The sequence below is a fragment of the Limulus polyphemus genome, unplaced genomic scaffold, assembly GCF_000517525.1.
Source record: "Limulus polyphemus unplaced genomic scaffold, Limulus_polyphemus-2.1.2 Scaffold1020, whole genome shotgun sequence".
NCBI lineage: Eukaryota > Metazoa > Arthropoda > Merostomata > Xiphosura > Limulidae > Limulus > Limulus polyphemus.
This window is the reverse complement of record NW_013666630.1, coordinates 85554-109425: the sequence shown is the minus strand read 5'-3', so window position 1 is coordinate 109425 and position 23872 is coordinate 85554. Positions and strand designations below refer to the sequence as shown.

The window sequence follows — 23872 nt, the reverse complement described above, 5'->3', positions numbered from 1 at the left end:
TGGAATCTGATAGAATTCCGAAACGTTTATCCATGTCCACTTTTTGTCAATAAACAATGTTGTATATCATAAGTGTCGTAATCTTCTTTATAATCCACTTGCATGTATGTATGTGCCAGCAGGGGCAAAGGTGAAAAGTTAAGTATAATAACAGTAGAAGGGGAGTTACTGCCCTAACTACTAATAACACTTGTTTGTCGCCGTGTCACACAAGGGTGTATTCACTAATAACTACGTTTACACGAATTTAGGCTGGGTAAAAATTATCTGAGGAATATTTTATGAACTAGAAACAGACAGAATCGAAATTATCCTTATTACTACCAAATGGTTGTCAATAGATGAAACTAAGCCTTCATGTGGCATATGCACGTGACAACACACATAAGATTTACCTTCATATGCTTCAGATACTTCGAATTTTAGTATTCGATACGCATTATTACTTTGGATATTTGGATTCGTGGATCAATTATAATCTTCTAATTCTCAACAAATCTTCCAAAAATAGTCATACTAAGTTTATTTTATCGCAAAGCCACATTGAACTATCTACTGTGTCTACAGCAGGCAATCGAATACCGAATTTTAGTGTGGTAAATCAGTAAACTTACCCACTGGAAGACTCATCATACTAAGAATAATTATGTAAACATAACCAGAAAGTCGTTAATATCTTCAAATAATTGAGTAATTTTGGTTCTAGCCACACATCGATATCTACGATATTTAAAGTAAAAAATATTTTAATATTCATGTAATTTGTATCGTCAAAAATTAAGTGCTCCTACCATATTCTATTATTTCCATGAATTTTTCACCATCTCCCACCCATCTTTTCTTGTCTTCACGAAAACCAAAGGAACACTAAAAACTAATCCGGTTTCGTGGCTTTATCTATCAGAATAATGTTAACCACCCCGCCTGACTGTCGCCAAGTTAACCTTTTGTGTAAGAGGATCTGGCTGTTCCAAACACTCTTTCTATTTCTTGTTCGCGATGTCTAACAAGCATGGAACAAGGAAAATGTTTCAATATCAATCACTCGTGTTAAGAATGTACGTGAAAAGCAAGCTTACATAATCATTGTTCTTTAACAACAAAATTAAAATTTTACATAAGTTTTATTTCGTAAATAATAATAATACCTTCTGAACAAGCAAAATCCTCATCTTACCGGGCTAGATGTTTTATGACAATTTGAGACATATTTAAAAACAATTTAATAAAGGGCGAGAATTATACTGTGTATGCACAAAAATATTTTAACTATCAACAAACAATGTGATAAGTAAGGTTTACGAGTCGAAAATCCGTTATGCAAACAAGAACGAAGAGTTCAAGTTCCTTAACATGTTAAATTTCTTTTCTTACAGTATGTTGGCAACTAATGTGATGCAGAAATTATCACAAGTGTGACGATAAAATATGTTTATTTTGTCAAAATGCGCACGGATGAAAACCATAACGATAAGAAAAAATATTCCTTTACTGATTAAACTGCAGTTCTTGTTTCACATCATCTAGCTCTAAACAGATCAAACTGAACCTATTTCATAATAATAATAAAAAAAATTCATCGAGGGGTACACATTTACAAATACAATTAAAAGCGCAAAACATATCAACTAGGCATTTAAATATAATATATAAAAATGTAAGTGTATATAAAAAAAGAGTCAATATTAGGCATGTGTCAGACATGTTTTGTAAATGGTGAGTGGAAATGGAAGTACATAGTTTATTGATTGCACTCAAACATTGTGCTACAGTTATCATTAACCTCTACTGCAATACAAGCTGTCAATGCAATAGTATTTTATCCAATGAAAGCAATCTCAAAGCTTATGAACTGCAAGACATGCGACTTATGATTAAGCATATGTACGATGTTTGTTTCTGTTTATGCTGCATAGAACGTGGACTTGGTACGACATAAACTAAGAGTGTATATTTAAAAATACCATGACCTTTATTATCCATACCAAGATCGGTAAGTAAACTAATAATTACTAGCATAATTTCAATTCCAATAATTGATTAATCTCATTTGAATATAAATTCAAGAACATTGGGAATATTCCACTCTCGTTATAATTTTACTTCCCTTATATTACGGAGAAATACATACTAAACACTTATTTGTCTGTTTTTTACTGCATGTTGAAACATGTCTCGTGCGCGTATCGTACTCCCAACCAACTTTTCATCAGTAGTGACGCAAATACTCTAGGGTTTTCACATCCAATACCATACACATGTTCGGCCTGTGCAATATCAGACTAGCGTATTTTTGACCCTGAACTCCATAGATGCGTAGTATTTATGTCACTTTGTTGACCTGATAAACGCATCTTACGTTACTTTTGAAGTCAAATAGCGTCGAAACAAAAATGAAAAAATAAAATGTTGACAGTTCGTTACCAAATCGGTTTAATTTTCTAATCTAGCCCCCTGATTAGCATCTACGAGTGCCGATATATTTTATTTCTATCTTTCTTGACTTGGCCAATTAAACCATGCACTAACTTAACAAAATCAAGTGTTTTATTGATTCACAGGAAGATAAAAACTTATCACTTAGACATTTTTGTTTTGTTTTTATGTATTTAACGTTATTTTATTTTTATATACTTTTATCAGGAACCCCAACACACATTTCTATAACATTCCACTTCTTTGCATATGCAGAATGTACTGATCATCTAATGTGTCACGTGATTGAACCCACAAATACAGAGATTTAGTGAAAGTATGATTAGCCTGAAAGACAAAGGGTAAAAATAGCAAAAACTTCTCCAACTTTCAAGGAGGGACATGACAATGAGTGCCAGTCTTGTGGGCGCATTATTATTCCAAACCATTTCTTTGGCCTATTGCTCCAAAGTAGCAGCTAGAAAACTGCTGTTTTACTCTTTCAAAACTTAGAAAGAATATATACTTATTCAAATAGATTCCGGCATTTTCTTCAAAATTTGTGTAAGTGTTCTGAATTTGTTGTTATTACTATTATTAAACAGAGTGTGAATAACCGTAAACTTGCAATAACCTTCATTTTGGGTCAGGGTTGTATAACATAGTGACCATTTATTGTAGCTTGTTATTCCCTTTTCTACTATTTTTCCCCTGGAGTGTGAATCATATCCAAGTGAAGAAGTGGTACAGAAGTTTGTACAAATTAATACGGGCTGTTTAGTTAATCTACCATTGAATTTACTTAATGGAAATGTTTTCTGACGTAATCTAAGATTTTGGGATACCGCACTTAAGACTTAGTTTGAATCAGCAGTGTAGTATATACATTGTACATAATTCTTTCTTTTCTCGTCTTTAAGGTCTAGTATTTCTAGATCATTTAGTCTACGAACTGGGACACTGATCAGTGATAGTGTAGGATGAGTCCCTATCAATTTCGTTTGTGTCTTCTTTCCTTTATTGCCCAAGTTTTAATTATTCTTTGCAAAAAACAAACAAACAAAAAATATCAAACTGCTGCTATTGAAGAGCGTAATAATTGCTTTTTTGTTATCAGAAACTCTGAATACCACACCAAGACACCCGTAATACTATCAAAAGTGGTAATCAAAAGGAAAAGACGATTGAACATGTTTGTGCAACACAATGTGTGACACGGATCCTTCTACAGTGATTAGGGTTCTTTTACTTCCAACCGCATAAGACATATCAAAAACTACCATACATAAATGGCAGACGAGAACAAGTCTAAAATTCGCTTATTACAGATGTAAACAGGAAATCGCGGCTATAGTGGTGCTTAAAAGTACAAACATACACAATCAGTGACTGGTGAGGTGTACTGTTTCTGGTAAATCTTGTTTCATACACTTCCGTACTCACATGAGAGTTTATATATATAGAAAACCACAAGAGGCACCTTCTCCTCGTACACCAGAATATTAAAATAGAAGCATGACCAGCAATAGCGTTTAGGTACAGTTCTATCCCTTTTTCTAAAGAAATCAAAGAATGCAACACCTCGTACGCCAGAATATTTGAACAACAGAAGCAGGTGTTGCATTCTTTGATTTCTTTAGAAAAAGGGATAGAAGTGTACTAAACGCTGTTGCTGATCAGACCACCTTAACAATGTAATATTTCTACCTTGATGGACAAAGACTTTTGTTCAAGGCAATAATACAACAATCCATAACTCGTCTCACATTGTCAGAAATTTGTTGAAAGAGCAGATCTTAACCTTTACAAATCTTCCTTGACCAGCACAATCACTGGATCTCGATTAAGCTTTAAAACCGGATTGACTATCGTGTGAGAATCAAGTACAGATCCCATTCTTCGACAAATGGTCTGCAATCAAGCAAGACATTTTGTCCTACTGAGTTCAGACTGTTACTGCGAGGACTGGATGTTCAACCCGGTATTAGGGTGAGGTTCCAAGTGGTTCCAAGTCTTTTTTTAAAGTAAATATTGCTGGAGATTAATCAAGCTCTCGTTCTGAACGAGTACAAATTATCAGTGCCGTAGATTTCTAAATATAAAATATCCTTTCATCACGATTTCAAAAGCATTTTAACTTTACTGATAATATTCAACAGTATTTAATTCCTAATGAGGTATTTACAATTACTTTAATTCATGATTAAATCCGATAACATTGAACTAAACGATTTTACAAGATAAACTACATATACTAAACCTTATGTATTGGAAATTGTTTGTTTTTAATTTAGCGCAAAACTACACGAGGGCTATCTGCGTTAGCCGTACCTAATTTAGCAGTGTAAGACTAAAGAGAAGGCAGTTAGTCATCACTATCCACCGCCAACTCTTGGGCTACTATTTTTACCAACGAATAGTGGGATTGACCGTCACATTATAACACCCACACGGCTGAAAGGGCGAGCATGTTTGGTGGGACGGTGATTCGAACCTGCGACTCGCAGATTGCGTGTCGAGCTCCCTAACCACCTGGCCATGCCGGGCCTGTATGCGAAATACTCAATACAAACGTTCCACGGGTAATGTTTTTAACGCAAAGAGTCCCAAAATTAATTTACATCACTAGAACCACAAAAAAAAATAAATGCAACTCACAAATCCTTTTACTGTGTTTCTTTTGCACATTCCAATATTGTGTGTAAAATTACGAAATTAAATAACTTTAAAGATTTTATCAATACTAAATTGCCAATTTAAGAGTATTAAACAAAACAAAAACAAGAGGGTATCCTCAATAGCCGCGGCATTTAGTTATTTTATGCAGGATTAAATTAATCTACGAGACATCTTTTTTTAATTTTTCTTAGTAATATTTTTGTACGCCAGCAAAATCAAGCGTGGGGCTCGTTTATGTATATCCAATTCGATTTTTATATATCATTCGAAAGGGTTTGACCTTCCAAGTCCAAACCTGCAATTAGCTGAGAGCTAAAAGTTTGTACTTAAAAAAAAAAAATTCCCTTAGCCGTTCTGTGAGCCGCTATGCCGCGGCTAAAAATCACTTAACCGGTCCAATATATTAAAGCGCTCTACATCTGGTATAAAAAAAACAAAAACAACAGAAGTACAATAATTAGTTAATAAAATAATAAAAACTCATGACTTCTTACTTTAAATGTCCCAAACAAGTATATCTAAACACGACTGAGCCGTTTTTTTATTAACTTAATTTTATATACATGAAAATGACTAAGCACTATAAAACGATTCACTTACACAAGCAACTACTTTATTGGACAAATGTTTCATCTCCCAATTAGTTCATGCGTGTTTCAGAAATCTTACTTAGAAGGATCGCATTTAGCATTACATAGGGAAGTTCTATTTAATATATACACAGAACATAATTATTTGTTGCCATTTCTTATCATAAACGCCAGTTCACAACAGCATGTTATAAGAGATCAAAAATATGGAATGTTATGGAAACAAGTGATTTAAGTATGTGTTATCAGACTACTTCAATCTGAATAGTGTCTGTTAGTTCTTAATTTGTTTCCGCACTGCCTACAAAACACTGCTGTACAAAGTGTGCGAGTTAAGTATTGACTTTAAAAATTGCTACACAGACTTCATTCAAATACTATCTGCAATCTGTTTCTCGTAGATAAATCCATATTTAATTTGCTGGGTTATATTTGTCCCAGGGTATGTTTGTTCAGGACTGGTGGAATCCATATATCCTATAAAAATATTTTGAATATGACATGGCAATATTTTTGTTTCATAATTGGACCAATAAAGCTTTGACTACAAGACATTCTTGAGTTACTTTAACCTCAGAATGTGTCTGAAACACAAAATGATAAAAACCCTATAACCCGAGCGCTTTAGAAAGGTGGACCTTTCTTCTTTATCATTTTGTATCAAGACTGCTTGAACTCAAGTGTTTTTCTGACATCTTGAATATCCGAGACACATGTAATCCAACAACAATACCTGTTGGAACACACGTCCCTTATGGTCAAGACTGCTTGAACTCAAGTGTTTTTCTGACATCTTGAATATCCGAGACACATGTAATCCAACAACAATACCTGTTGGAACACACGTCCCTTATGGAAATTTCAGAAACCGTGCGTGGGAAAAATTTCCAAAAATGCAGAAAGCATTCCTTACATATCCTAGGCCAATTACACGTACGTAGTTTCAATTTTAAGAATAGAAAAGTCGTACGGAAAGAATGAAAACTACTATTTTAAAAATATTATTTATTTCTAAGAACAATTTTTCATACTTAGTAGTTTTTTCTTCATATCACCACACATGTACACAGCATATATAAAGCGAAAACATTTATGTTTAGCAACAGTAACCTATGGGCTTAGTTGAGTCGAAATAGCCACAGGGTTGGTAGAGGCTTGGAATATGTAACATACTAACTCATCAGAAGCTTTCCTCGTTATCTGTACGAAAACTTTGAAATCAGAACAATAAAGTAAAACTACAAAACTAAACAATAAGAACTGAAAGTAAGAACTAATCACGTCATGAAGTTACCGTGGTATTTTAGAATCTTTAGAGTTGATATTAAAATACGCTTTCGTCTTACAAATTAATTATAACTGTTCATGATATTCTTAGAAACAGTTGGAGGGGGAAATTATTTGTCAAACTGAAACCTTGCAGACTTAAAACGACGCCAGCATGCCGTATAGCACTCTCACGTATTAAAATATTAGATAACACCACGGTCAGCGTTGTTTAAAAGTTGAACATAAAGTGTATTGATAACTAAAATACTAGGTCACATCTCAGATTTTAGGTTCACGTAGCTTGCATAGTTGAAGCTAGCCTAGATTTCCATTAATGGAGGTTTCTCACTGGTGGAATATACGTTCAGTGATAATTTGAATACAAAATATCTGTAGTTTCTAACCCAGTGTATCCTTGCACAATATCAGCGCGATTACAGACAGCGTTTAGTAAGTTTTTCTCTGTCTGAGTCATAATAGACACATATGGTCACTAAACTTGGCACATCCCCTTCAAATTACAGATATATTCGAGGTTAAAGATCAAGGTATTTTTAATTAACTAAATATCAGAATAAGTTTCTAGCACCACAAGAGACGTACGTGGTGTTCACGGTCACAGGCGGTGTGGAAGAAAAGCAACACTTATAGGGGTTATAGCGAAACGTCAAGTAACGCTTATGTTAAATATATTATTTACATGCTAAAGAGGGGATACTCACCGCGGCTGCTTAACTTAAGTGGTTACTATATAAAGCAAAGAACAACTTAAGCCTCCAAAGACATGCAAAAAATATTAAACTCTAATTTCAATGTATATTTTATTAACGAAGTTCGTTTCATTAGAATATTCACCACATTAATGGCACATTTTATATTTCATCCATACACAAATCTGTTATGGCAAGTCACAAAAACGCAAATCTAGCTGGAAAATCACGTGAAGTGAACTCAAATCAGAGAATCACTGATAGGGCAAGAAGCAAATTAGTAATTTTTATGCGTCTTGTAATTAAAGTTAATTTTAATGTTATTTCATTAACAGCGCGGTTAAAATGTTTAATATAATATATACATTTATATTCCATTGTTAGCTTCAGATATGGATTTACTTAAATCTAAATTGGCCAAACCTCGTGAGACTATCAACATTGCGACCAAAAACACTGATAACAGGAAGGATACCCAACTGATGAATCAACACCTTCTAATAACTAAAAGTAGTTATTTTATGACATCACAAACTTCTAGTTGGATCGACGTATTAAATTATCGTTCTTTTTTATGTAGGTAGCTTCAGAAGTCATTTATAACAGGTGATCTGGTTTTGACACTGGTTAAAAGGCGGAGGCAGGGGATAAGGGAATACATAAAAATATTTTGTAACGTGTTTATAAAACTTGTTACACTCGACGAGTTTTTTGTTATACAATCATCGTGACAAAGCAAATATTCCAACAGCCCAAAACGAATTTCAAATTTTATGTGAAAAACAGAGTAACAATCATATCTACAAGAGAATGGATTAATTGAGATACTGTAAGGGTTTAACCTTAAGATCTGTATGTGATGTACAAGATATCTAGCACATGTATAAAAAGCAGGCAAACAAAAAACACAATATCGTAATGTTAAAATAAATATGCATATAATAAGTGGCAACGCTACAATGAGTTGTCACTTATTTCCAGATGGTGAATATTCGAAACAAATACTTTTAAACTCAGTAAAACAATGTATGCAACTTTTGATTGATACGAACTAGAAAACAACTTTTTATTTACTTTCTCATTCAATCAAGATAGAAACATTGAAATACAACCCGACACTTAACATAATTCAAGTAGCCCTCTATTTATGCTCCTAATATTAAAAGTATATGATTTTGAATATGAACATTTTACATATGTGCTATACGACTAAAACACAGAGAGAACCTCTAAAGTTCAGGCTGAGTCATCCTTAACTGACCAGAGGATGTACAACCACTTAGTATAACCAGCCGCCTACGCGGTTATTCAGTCTTAACAGAATAGTAACACTGTCTGTTGCTTATAACGCTTCAAATGCCGAAAGTACGAAGTGTGTTCAGACACAACGCAGCTCGAACCTTGGAGCTTTTGGCATGCAGCCCAACACATTAACCATAAGGCTATGTAAGCCCTAATTTAAATGCTATTCACTAATTTTTTGCTTTACGTCACTTTACAATCTCCAAATATTTATGTAATCCAAATTATATACATGCAGATAAACTACTGAGAAAATATATAATAAACCAAATGTGCTACCTTGGGAAGGCTTATTTTTTGTACCACATCTGGCATTATACACCCACCAATTGTACTTGAAATCAGTATATCGTCAGTTAGGAGACACAATAGTATTAATTTAGTTTTAAGATTTCTTAAGATCTCATTGAACTTAGAACAAACTTCCAACTGATCAAAACACACATCATAAACAAAAAAAAGCAAGCTTAGTATTTAGATCAGAAGTGAAAAGTAACTTAAAATCTATCCTTTATAACAAATTGCCATATCACCTCAACAACACAAGAAAAAATGAAACGTGTGATGATTATAATGCTTTGAATCATCAGTTGGATAAACACTATGTTAACAATATTTCCGGTCGTAATACTATCTTTGTCAGGAATTCGAAATCCACCCATTAATAACTGTGATTGTGGAATCACTAACACAAAAGGTTTGTTTCAGATGGCAACCTCGTAACCACTGCAACAGTAACAATTTAATTTTTAATAAGATGAAAAGAAAGGACAGTAACTTATAATAGCATGCTGCAAGTTTATTCTGGATATGAAAACTTTATAGCGCTGTTTACGTCTTTAAGGGGTACGAGATGCGGCTGTCACAAATACATACACTTAAACAATGTCCATTTACTTCTGACTGAAAATATCTATGAAAGGGTTTGTTTGTTTTGTTATGAATTTCGCTTAAAGCTATGCCAGGGCTATCTGCGCTAGCAGTCCCTGATTCAGCAATGAAAGACTATAGGGAAGGCAGCTAGTCACCATCACCCACCGCCAACTCTTGTGCTACTCTTTTACCAACGAATAGTGGTATTCACCGTTTATATATATATATAAACATAGCCCAAACCAATAGGTAATCTTCCAACAACCCAACTAGGTCTCCCCTATAATACTAATCTTTGACGTACTACCAATAAACCTAGTTTAAGAGCTCCTTTCAAAAAAGAAAAAAAGAAATCTTAAGCGCCATAAAGATGCACAAAGACAGACACTGGTTAAACATACAGTTAGAAATTTCATCTGGCTAGTGACAATAGAAAATAATGAAAATCAAAAGGCTGCAACTCTGACAGTCTCCAAAATCAAACCGTGAATATAAACTAGAAGCGGTAATTCACACCTTTGATGAAAGAGAAGGCCTAGCTGCCACGTCTAGCCAACTCAAGATATAGACTAAATATACACGTGGCCTCAGACAGACCGTACATAAAGCCATTGTCTCTTCCACCCCTGTACACATTGTTGACGCTCGGATTGAACACTGTCGGGCAAGGGTATCTGGTATGTATCACCGAGGCTTTTTGAAACTACAGACTTAGTCGTTTCTTATCTAAATGGGCTCTGCTTACTCAGAATTTTTCCCCTGCGTGTCGCTACAGCTGTAACAGTGTAACTAACTTATTGTTCTTCTTCAAGGAATTGTTAGGTCTTGTAACTATAAAAATAATGAAACCCATCATTTATTTGCATAGTACAAGATTAATGAGGCACGAAAAGCCATAGTAATTCATTAATGAAATACGTTACGTCACAACATGAGTGCCACCTTGATAATGATAATTTACTGTAATTCTACAACAGTGAATTATTTTACCACATTTTCAACTTTATCCAGGAAATATTTTGTCACTACCCCTTAAAACACCAAAAATACATATGCTTTGACTAATTGTCATTATTTGATATAATAATCCTACTATGTTCAAACATCTGCGAATCTTATAGGAAAGGAGGGGGGGGGGTGTTCAGTTAAGATATTCCAGCACGATATTGCAAGAAGCTATTTATTTTTACGTAAAAATAAAGTACATGCAAACATCCTTGAAGATACATAATTGCATGGTTTTGCATCTTGCAGTCACGAGACTACTCGTATAATTTTTTACATTATTTTTATGCAAGTAAACAAAAAAGGCAAAAAGAAATATTCGATACTTTTTTCCCTACTAAGTTGTCATCTGTATGAATATCAACGAAGATGTGAAGTGATATCAACATGTGGCGTTCAGTTCTGCTATAAAACTAAAGTAACCGGAAGTAAGCTGTTATCATATTTATACATAACGCACGTGAAAACCAAGCCCCCCCCCCCCAAATACACACTCCAGTGTCTCGCTCCATTTCCCACCCTCCAACCCAACAAAGGCCAAGTGCCACACCCGCTAACTTGGTTTGTAGACTTAAAGTGGTAATACATGTATATAATGAGAAAATCAGTTGCTAGGCTGGAACATTTTCTGTTGTTCCCAGGCGTAAGTGCACGTGACGAACATGGCTGTCAGTCACGTACGGAATAAGCCATTTAAAGTGTAGTTACAGTACTGCTTATTTTATTGCTTACCTCTATCGTAGTTTTATATTTTCTTACTTTTTGGTTGAATTTAAAAGTTTATAAATCCAACGCCTCGTTATCACAATTAAATTTTGCAATATCTATGGTCATTCTCAAAATTGTACTGTAAAAGTTTATTCATTGTTTTGTTCGTTTTCCCATACGCATTTACGAAAAGTAATATATCATTTTTTGTAAAGTTCACTTCATAACGTCCATTTGTTCGTTTTGCCATACATGCTGATCAAAAGAAACACGTCCTCTGCTTGTAGAGCCAACTTCATGCCCCTAATATTTTGGCATAGTTGTAACACATCTCCAAATGTAGAAATGATGAGGGTTGTAAATCGAAACGTTCCTTTAGAATCAATACAAAAAATGTAGCCCCCCCTCCCATACGGACTACTGTTAACAGTTTCATAAAAAATTACAATGATCAAAGTAACTTTCTCCGCCTTCAAAAGCATTCACTCAAAGCATAAAAATCAAATTATATGTAGTCCCTCTCATCCATGTACCTATATATGAAATGGTTAAATAATTTCAACTAGTATACTAGATAAAACATTTCACAAGTTTATAGTTCCCCCACAGAAATAATTATGCAGAACAACCAAGCTTAAAGTTATTACCCGTCACTATTCAAATTTACATTTCTGATGGTTTACTTTCATCACCCGTTCCTAGATTTTTCATGCTTTACATCTGAATCAAGCCAACTCTGGATCTTCTATGTAATAAGCCAAATATCTTAAACCAGATATCATTCTACTAACTCATCTCAACTCTTTCTACCATGTGGTTAAATGCATAAACTGCAACTATCATTCTAAATAGCACCTCACCTGAGTCTTGTAAATTGTTATAATAAACCTCTTTTTATTCCAAAATTTTCTTATAAGTAGTTCCAAAGCTCTTTTCATCCCAGACAAATGAACAGCTTCATTTAATCACATTCCAAGACAATCCTTCTCCTTTCCCATAATAGTTAGGTAGGGCTTTCTAACACATGTTCCATTTCTAAACTATCATACTTTATATTAATCACTTTACACATCTCAATATTTAATCACTAACATGTACAGGGGTGGTGGCTAGGGGAGCTCAAGCCCCTGCCTTCCAGTACTTATGCTCCAAAAGTGCCATTTTTTCTCTGTCATAAAAATTGTCAACAACTACAAAAAAAAACACCTGATTTCACACCTTGCTTGCTACCAGTTATCAGGGGGAAAAAAAATAAGCATTAAAGTTAATGGTATACAGGGACTTGTAGGTCTTTATATTAAAAAAACAAAAAACAATTGATATAATATTAAGTGTTAATACCCCATAATTCGCTGTTTAGTTTTAGATGTAAAAATGTTTATAAGACAAAATAAATTGGAATAAAAGAGGATCTTTTTTTTTCTACTATGGCTTTTACCCTATGTGTGCCAGAGGCAACCCACAATTTCCATTGTCTCCTCTATTTTTTCAAGAAGTCCCTGCCCTTTCTATGTCATCTGCAGATTACTGATTGAAATGGACTTCCTCTATTCTGACCTAGTCTCTAAGACTTTTCTTGTCTTTCTGAATAAGAGAACACTTAACAATATCAGCTCAAACCTATACTACCAGTGAAGATGAAGTCTGAATATTTCTCACTAACATGAAAACAAATGTTACTAAACAAAGCTATACAGATACCCACACTCCTTATGTTACTAGCTGAAAAACAATTCCCATTCAACACAACCATCTTCCTACCATTAATGTTATTTCTCATCCACATTTTAAATTTTCTACCAATGCTATAAGAATTTAACTTATCTTTTGAGATGCATCTTGCCAAAGACTTTCTGAAAAACTAAGATACATAACATTACCTGGTACATCTTCATTAAAAAAATTATAGGCTATCCAAAAACTAAAAAAAGTTAATGTTATACATAAATCCTTTTCTAAAACCATGCTGAGTATCTTCATAAATTATCTCTATAACAACAAATTCCATCTTGTTACACATAACAATTTAATTTGAATTACCAGTTCTGTACTGTAATATTTTCCAGGTCAGGTTTTCCTCAAATATTTTTCAAAATTAGGGATTCCATTACAAATCTTTCATTCTACAGAAACTTTTAAAGGTAAGTATTTTGTGGCCTCAATCATCTACTTACTTGTAGAATAAATACCACCAGGGCCTAGGTATTTTCTCACAATTTTCACCCTTTTTTTAAAAAATAAAAATGGGAAGGAATGAAATTTCCTTTTTTTTCAAACAAAGTGATCTGTTTAGAAATTACTTTTGTTTTCATCAGTAAACAAAAAATAAATAAGGGATTTAGTGTTTTAGCTCTGTTTCTTTCCTACATGGTAAAGTTCTCATTAAAATCTCATACAGGACAAATGTTATTCTCAGCTTTGTTTTGGTTTTTTTTAGCAGCATATACAAGTATCAAGCTTTTTGGGTCAAAATTTTAAGTTTTAAACTGAGAAATATTCATAAACCCTAGTTGTTGATTAACCTTACAAACAGGTTTCTAATCTCCTTTTTCGTATTTTTTATAAATTTCAGCATTCCTTATTTTCTTATGTGCATTGCTTTTTTAATTTATTGATAATCTCCTTATTCACTTATATGGCTGGGTTCTCAATGTGAAGGGGAAAGAACTGATTCCTTTTCAGCTAGTCCAATCAAACTAAATAGTGCTTCTCAACCTTTTTTTGCTCAAGATACCCCAACACAGTTTACAATTTCCATACACCCCTAATGTCCAGCATCCATAAATAGATCAACCACCCATCTTTCTTTTCTGTTACTCTTTTTGATACTACAACAGCTTTCAATATTATTGTCTAAAGTAATGATTTTATGATCACTAGAGAAGCTCTTATGAACTTTAACATCATAAATTTCAGTACCATAAACTGCTTGTATTTCTTCTGTGGAAGGTATATTAGTACTGTAATGTTTTGGGCATGGTGACTCAAAACCTCAAAACATTTTTCAGTATTGAAAGAAAAGACATGCACACTGAAAGATTCTAAACTAAACTAGTTTCAATTAGGATAACCAATTTCTTTACACACATTATTACATGTTTAAATGATTCCATTAGAAGCTCTGTTGAAAAATTACAATCAAAAGCATGTTATTCTCTTCTTGTTTATTTGGGGGGGGGGGGTAGGCAGAAATCTTAACCCACACAATTTATACATTTTAAACAATTATTGTAGTACAACTCCTATAAGTTTTTAACACTTCTAAGGAGCAGCATAATCACCATATATTGCATTCTCATGGTTCCTTAGGAAGATTTTTAAATCTTCCAAAAGAGCATTTCAATAAACAATTTAACCAAGCCAAATATTAATAACATATGACAAGCTAACTTCCACCAAAGCATGACATTCTAATGACTTAATGTAAATACTCCTATTATTAATATTAAAGAAACTAGGCACATTATCAGATACTTACCTATCAGAATAGAATACAAGATATTACTTTTATTTCTTGTCAAAACCAAGATTTAAAGATTTCCCTGTGGTAGAGCACACATGAAAACAAGGACTTGAATCTACTTACTGGAAGTTAGTAATGCTAATAAAAGTAGATCTAAGAAGGGCTACACCCGAGTTTTAAAAAAACAGAAATCATCCAGAAACTCTTGGATTTCAGATGTTAAATGCAGGCATGAAATTTTAAACAGTGTGCAGGGATTAAACAAATTAGATCCATGATATATGTTTAGATGTAGATGAGAAATATTTGTCTGAGATGTGTTACATTTATGCAGGTTGTAAGATAATGTGGGAAGGAACTGTTTAAATCGAGTACAGATAGTGGCATATGATATTCTTTGACCTTGAGGCATATATTATGGATTATTGAGGAGAGAAGATGAACAGCTTCTTTGTAATTAGTGATAAAGAAAACAAAAATTAGTGTAGTTGGTTATCAGTATGGAAAATACATATATATATATTAAAAGAATTGGACAAAAAAATGAGAAAAAGGGGTAATTATTAGAAATGATCTGTAAGAATGAACAAATAGTGGTATCACTGATGCTAGAAAAAAAGTGTTGAGACTCTTGAAAGAAAAACAGTGTTGGTGGGGTAGGGACACTCATATTACCACTTTCTGTTTGTTCCCTGGTCAGAATGTTGGCATGATACCTTTAGGAATATGCATAGGCTGGTTAGTGGTGTGTCTAACAGAAATAGATTAATTAATATGGAATACTTTAATTTTAGGAAAATTGATAAGGCTAGTCTGTACATATGAGGGTTGAATAATTTGTATTACTTAGTGTGAAAAATTCTACTAGAGAAGATGCTACTGTATTTTAAACCTTATCCTAATCATGAGGAAGAGACTATTAGAAATTTACTATATATTTGTGTGAGGGCAATTAATGAACACTAGCATTCTTACCTTTAAAGTTATTAATTGATACCAGTTCTAAAGTTAGTAAGAATTATGTCCTAAATATTAAACAGTTTAACTTTTAAAAGCTGCAATTTGTTTACAAAGAAAAAACAAACAAATAAACCAAAGACCTGGTGGCTATTCTGGACGGGAATAGTCTTAAATGTTGCTTGGTATATTTCTTTTAGACTGATCAAGCTAGCTAAAAAGCAGTTTATTCCTACCAACTTTTATGTTTCATTCTTTCTCCAGTGAATTGAGGAATTAAAGTTCAATAAATGAAAAATGTCTAACTTATAAGAACATGAAATTCACTTGTAATTAAAAGATACCAAAGTTTACAGAAATAAAAAGCCAAGAATTATAAAGCAATTATTGAACCTAAAAGATATTATGAAAGTTTCTTGGCTCAAAAACCTTAAATTTTACAAGAGACTTACAATAAATGCAAAAAGAGTCAAAGGTAATGTAGCACTCTTAAGAATTTAAAAATTAAGCATTATTATGAAAGAAGAAAATGTATAAGAGACCACTGATAGTGTTTAATAACATTATTAAATTACTATTCTTGTTTTTTAAATTTCATTAAAGGTAAAGAAAATTCTTTTTCTAAATTGGATTTATGTTTAAGTAGTTGTTTTAGAAAAACTTGAGAATTTTTTTTGAGAATAAAGTTCCTGGCTCTGATGAAATTAATCCTAAAACCTTGGACAAACTTAGGAGCTAGATAGGATTTGGGGAACTGCACAGCCCTATTAGTTTGTTTTCTGTTATTAGCAATACCTTAGAATATATTGTTTGTTATTATTTTGAGAAAAGCATTTGAAAACTTGGCATTATGATTCTGATAATATTTTGAATAAAGGAGTTTCTTGCTTCCCAATTTTCTGTTATTTGAAGAGTCTTCTCCATTTTGGATAAGGACAACCCTTAACCATAACTTTCTCATAAGAACTTAATTTGCATATTGGACACATACCAGATTGGTGGAAAAGTTAATAAACATAAGGAAATACTAAGGCTATTCTGGCCACTGAGGTCCCCAAACAAAATAACCCTTTGTGTCCGTAAAATTATCCAACAAAATGGAAAAAAAGAGTTTAAACTACCAGCACACACACCACATCATCTGGTAAAGCATTAAATAAATTGACAACTCTAATTTCTCTAACAGCAATAAAAATCTTACTTAGTAATTGCACTGTAGCTGAATTTCCATAGTTTTGATTATTTCTTCTAATATTCTGGATTACCTCACTGACTATATTCTTCTAGCAGTTAAACAAATCTCCCATGGAAATTTTAAAATTTGGGGGCTTGTATAAAGTTTAATATTGTATTAGGGAGCAAAGAGTGAGTGGTAAAAGGACATTGTTCTCACTACAAGAATGTAACCATCGAGATAACTCAAGGGCCTGTTTTAAAACATTTGTACTGTTCATGATTATTTATATAAGTGACTTAGATAGCTTCTTATACAGTAATATTTCTAAATGACACTAAAATGCTACAAAAAGATAATTCTGTTGAGTATGTTTCATCCATTCAAGATTACTTTGACAACCATAGTGAATGAGCCAGAATGAGAAAAATGAAACTGAACATCAAGAAAATTAAAAGTTATGCACTTGAGCTACACAAGTTTGAATAGAGTTTTCTTTGTAACTGGGAGAAGAAGAAGAAAAAAAAAAGCTGGATTTTGAAGTTACTGTTGATAAAACACTAGTTTTCTATGGACTGTTTAACAATTTCTAAAAAGAGAAAACTGACTTAATGGATTTCTTGATTTTGTGTACACTACAGGAATTTTGAAGTTAGGATTAAAAAATAGAAAAATTTACTGTAACCATGACAAAAATCTGGCAAGGCTTTGCTTGGAGTATTATGCTGCACTTGGAAAAGAGAGGCTAAGTAAGTTCCAGTTGCATATAAGGCAGTTTTATCTTATCAAAAGGGGTGATTGGCTTGTGGAATGAGCTGCCTTTAACAATACAAGAATTTAAGGGGTAAATGATGATTTCCAAAAAAATAAGGGTTGGATTTACATTTTCTACTTTTCTCATGTATACATATGTTATGCTGTATGTGATAATGAACTTTAATATGTCCATCCTATTAGTGATTGTTTCTGAAAAATAATTCATTTCTAGGGAATAGAATTTGGGCAGTTGTGACTCATTTCCTTTTACCATTACACCCAAAACTGCGTAGAAACCCTTTTTCTCTTATATCCAACTTTCATCTCTAAAATACTCATACAATCTGGAGTTGTCTGTGTATTTTCCATAACTTAAACTTGTGTCCTCTTGTCTTACTGCCTGCATTTTTGTTTAATATACACACACATCTGGATTTGTATATTCCAAGCCCTTACTAATCTTCAAAACTCGATTATGTCCTTTTCGAGATGGCTTGAATGGGTAATGAAGAAAATTGTATTATAAATGTATGTTTCAACAAGATTGTGTACATTTATGATAGTTTTCTGCATTATCCATTCAAACTTTTATTTTCTTGTCATCAAACTTAAGGTCATAAGTTTACAAAGTGCTAACTTCGGCTCATTTATGATGTTGTGCTGAGCTTTGGTTTCTGTATTTAAGAATGGAAATTTATTTGATGGAGAGAACTCAGAGAAGAGCTACTAGGAGGTATCCAGATTTATGTATTATCATTTGGGGGATAGGTTGAAATTCCTTTGTTTTCATTTTCATTGGATAGGAGAAGGGTTTAGGCTTTTGAACTATTTTTCAATTATACTCAATATTTCTGTTTTGAAACATAAACTCATTTTTTGTCATATTACTACTTAACATATGTTGTCTAGAACAGTTACTACGATGATTCTATGGATGGATGGATGGTTTGTCTTATAGGGACAGGTTAAGATCTCTTATGTTATTTTCTCTAAGGAAAGAAAAAAAAGAGGTCAATCTTATCAAATTTACAAGATTACCAAGTAGATTTATAATATCAATTTAGGCCTTTGTTTTTCTTTGTTCTGTATTATGAAGAAACGGGATGAAAAACACAAGTTTAAGATTTGGAAAGAGATGTGGTAGGCTTCAGTTAATTAAGATGTCTCTATTTTTCTAATGTATCAATTAGGTTATGGAATGAGTTTTCAATGGCAGTAGTAGCTAGAGCACAGCATCTTACAGGAGTTTCACAGAGGAATCAATGTATTCCTGAATAATAAAGGTGGGTTAAAATTTCTATTTTTACTTTTATTCACTGGTGCATGTTAAGAACAGCCTCAAAGGATCAGAAGTGTTGTCCAAATGTTATGTTGTTTCAGTGGGACTTTAGACAGATTAGACATAGCAGACTTGAGAACTTTAATGGACTGCAACTACTTGTTGAAAGAAAAATAGACAATGTTTCAGTTTCTATACTAAAAAGCCTAAAGGCCTCAAAACATTGTCTCCTTTTCTTTCAACAGGTTGTTGCAATCCATTAAATTTCAAACCTACCAAATTTTATGTTGTGATAGCTTAGCCATCATCTTTTTCTTTATCAATTTCTTCTTGAGTTTCTCTTGCAAGGCTATAAAAATAATGTTGTGATAGCCAACATGAATAAACTTAAGATTTCTGAGAGATAAGATACTGTTTTCAGGAAATGAATGTTTCAGTATGAGTGTACGAGCTTTATAGTATTACTTCATGTTCAGAAAAACAAGTACCTTAAATATAAAACCCAAGAATATCTAAATAATGATGAAGTTCAAGTGAAAAATATACATATTACACACTTCAAGTTTTTGTTACCCTAGAAAAATACCTGAAACTTGAATTTTGAAAAGATAAGAAATATAAAGTAATTTTTAGAATATCATGAAATACATTAAAACTATGAAAACCAACTCATTTACAAAAAAATTATTTTACAAAGTTATGTACATTTATAATAAAGTTTTCATTATTATCTATTCAAGTCATATTCAAACATATTTAAATGTCCATTTATAATAAAGTTTTCATTATTATCTATTCAAGTCATATTCAACTTTTATTTTCTAAAAAATTCACTACTGGTGGGGTTAATATATTACATCACATATTGAGTAATTTTGTTTTGCCAACTGTGTGTAATTACAATATTGAGAATGTTTGAATTTTTTTTTGTAGGACTGTTATGTTATTACTATTAGGGTCCCTGTAACCAACAAAATAATGAACCCACAAACAACTTCGTACATAAATAGTTTTAAAAAATATGTTTCAAAAACAAATGAAATCCACATTACTTAAAATTCTTGGATTAAGATTAGAACAAAAAACAAGGAGACATAACACATGTATCATTTTACTCTCCTTGTAGCACACAGCTGATTTGGTTAGTTTCAAGCCTCAATTTGTGTATGAGCAAGCATTCTTTTCACTAAGGCTTTGTTCATCACTGGGCCTAGATAAGACCTTAAAATAATTTAAATTAATACATATGTCACTCTTATCTATGGTATATTCTAATATACTCAATTTAGTCACGGATCGTAAACTTGCATTTTCTTTTAGTCGACCTGATATACGAGTCTGTATAAAATTAAAAGAGCTTGCTCATACACAAACTGAGGTCTGAAATATGCTCTGCATAAAAAAATACTCTTGGTTCTATAACATCTGTTCACACTTTTCCTAAAGGTAACCTTGTTCTTGAATTCAACATTCTTACACAACTTGTAAACAGAACCAATAATTTTATGTTTTTCCACCACATCTAAACACTCCCCAAAAAACTTTTGCATAGGGGTTATCAACAATCACACCTAAGTCATTCTCTCTTTCCACAACATTAATAGTGCTCTCAAACATGTACTATATTTTTTCCAAATTTCTATACCCCAAATGCATAACTTTAAATACCTGACTTAACACTCATCTTTTGTATTCTAGTCTACTCAATACGATTGTAAAAGTTCTTTCTTTCAATTCATTTCTCTGTCCAAATTGTTAACTATTAGTATTAAGAATGATGGTACATAATACCTTTAATTACAGTTTGTTTATTTTGTTGTTGTTGTTTTGTTTTGTTTTTGGGGGGAGGGATATTTGCAGCTATGCCTAGGGTTTGCTGTTTAGTTATTATTTGGGAACTGGCCTTTTATTACCTTAAACTTTTTAATTTTTGGCTCACTTCTTAGAAATTACAAACATATTCATATGTTATTTCCCTACAACATTGTACACAACCAACTAACCATATTTAAATTACCTCTTCACACTGAATAACCATATATTCACTTACATAAACACAGCACTGGGTGTACATTTTGAATTAAATCTTGCCACAAAATTTAACAAATGTTAACAAATATATCACCAACCTCAGATGACAGACTGTATGAACCTTTTAGTACCAACTTCAAAATCACAGCATCCTGTTTGGCATCAAATGGAAATGTTCCAGACAGAAGAATGAATGTTATAACACCAACTGCCCACATATCAACAGCACATGTATAGGGTTGACGAGAAACTATTTCTGGAGCAATGTATTGTGGAGTACCACAAACAGTGTGCATGAAAACATTTCCATTAGGTTTCCTTGTACTGGCAAACCCAAAATCAGTAATCATGATGCGTGAATCATTGCCAGGATGATAGTACAGTAGATTATCTGGTTTTAAGTCTCTGTGTGTGATACCTAAACTATGAAGGTAACTTACGCCACACAACATCATCTTCAACACCTGAATTGCATCAGACTCCACAAAATATCCATGAGCTTCAATTCTATCTAAAAGATTGCCACCCGTTGCCAACTCCATTACCATATAAATTTTATCATTGCTCTCAAACACCTCTACAAGTCGTATGACATTGGGATGATTCACTCTTCTTAACACTGATAGTTCTGCTTCAAAAACCTCCTTCCCTTCTGGAGCTTCAATAAGTTTGATTGCATAAGGTTGTTTTGTAATTCTATGTTCAACACGAATCACTCGACTAAAACTACCTTTCCCAATTACAGCTTTAATATTATATCTAGCTGTTATTCTGGGATCATATATTGTTTTAGAATAAGATCGATTAACTTGGTTGGTTTTTCCGGTCTGACGTTTTCTTCTTCCTTTACCAACCCGCGAATGATCATTGGAGTGGATGTTACAAGTGCTAGCTGTTTGGCGGCTTGTGTCGCCAGCAGCACGTTGATTCCGTCTTTTGTCTGCGGGCACCTTTTTAACTTTCTCTTTTGAAAAAGGTATTACTTCATACACAGGTTTAATGGTATTTTGACGAAAACTATTTTCAAAGTCTACATCTTTCTCAAGTTTACTGTCTTTGCAACCCATGCTAAATCAGTAAATGTACATTATTTGAATACAAAATTCAAATCACTTGTAACTAAACATACAAACTTTAATAAAGTAAAGTGGTTCAACTTCGAGTACAAGTTGCTTGAGTCTGACCCTTCTTTAATCGAATGAACATTATTAGTATTACACTTACCCAAATTACTGAAACTGAAAGGAGAATCTGTAGAAAATAAAATTAAGTTTTGCTCGGCGTCACACTGATATAACGTAAATCTGTCCAATGTACATTCGATTAAAAGAGCGGATTTCAATATTTTCTTAAACTTTAGTTGAAAGTTCATGAGAATCATTTTCTTTTTAACATAACTCCAAATCGACAGCACAAAATTCACGAACACTTAACAAACCTACCTCTCCAACGTCTGGCACCTTTCTGTGTTTAATGGCGTGCGTAACAGATTTACTTGTTGATTTGTCAGCAGGCATGCGCAAAAGCTTCGTTGGCAAAGGAGGTTGACCCTCTAGCTTAATAAGATTAACATTACGAACTAGATGGCCTTTACTTTCTATGTTTTTCTTTTTTTGTTTTTTTTTTGCTGCCACCTTTGTTTCGTTTAGTCTCTTTATTTAACATATTCACCAATAAAATAAGTTTAGAAATATTATAAAACGAACAAAAATGTAGCGTGAAAAATATAAAACAATTCAAAGAGTAACGTAAATAATTTGATTTTCGACCATAAAGAGACAACATAACACAAAATTGAAAGCTCAACATAAGCATCATAAGTGTATTAAGTTTCTGAATTAAATTAAAATCTAATTACAGATACCTAAGATAGATTTATGTATAAAGAAGATTAATTTTGACTTTTCTTTTGTTTTTCAAACAAATACTTTTTACTGCTGAGGCATTGAAATTGGTAAATAAAGTTTGCTTTAACAATCTAAACATATGATATTATTAATTATATCTGTTTCTTTTTTTTCATTTAAATGTGAACATGAAACTGTTGTTGTGGCAAAAGTTGTAACTTATTGAAAAGGCCCAAGTTGTGTAGTCTATAGCCACTCGAAAACTTTGAAAGAATAATTAAGCCACCGGGAGTCACTTTGATGGATTGAGTGTTTGTTTTAGCACAAAGCTGCACAACAGGCGATTTGTACTCTGTCCACCGCAGGGACTCGAGCCATTGATTTTAGCATCGTGAGTTTCTAAACGTACCACTCACCCACTAGGGTACACACTAAGGTGGAAAAATATTGAAAACTTCTAATTTAATGTTTCGAAAATCGTTTCATCTATCATAAGGTATACCTTTACAATTACTAAAGTAGTTGATGATATTAATATCATCATATTTTACACATTCATAATTAGTATATAATATATCTATTTGGGTAATTTATTAATTTTCACACATAACTTCTACAGTTTTGTATGTAGTTAACGTCTTTCCGGTAAAGGAGATGTACGGATGTTAGTTGTCTTACTTAGATAAATGTAACACACTGAAACGGATATTTCTTATTAAATGTCGAAAACAACAATAATTTTTAAAATCCATAAAATGAAAAATGTTAACAATTTATTACAACTTATCTGTTGCGACAACTCCAACAGTCGGTT

General features: G+C 32.7%; 1 protein-coding gene across 1 annotated transcript in view; it reads right to left on the bottom strand.

The window, feature by feature from the left end:
- LOC106461726 (serine/threonine-protein kinase H1 homolog) overlaps positions 1-22647 on the bottom strand; it is a 44857-nt gene extending 22210 nt beyond the window's left edge. Inside the window, exon 1 of the mRNA XM_013921575.2 lies at positions 21310-22647. Within this exon, the coding sequence (XP_013777029.1) occupies positions 21310-22278 (969 nt within the window). The 5' untranslated portion in view covers positions 22279-22647. The remainder of the gene's footprint in view (positions 1-21309) is intronic.
- Positions 22648-23872: the final 1225 nt, after the last annotated feature.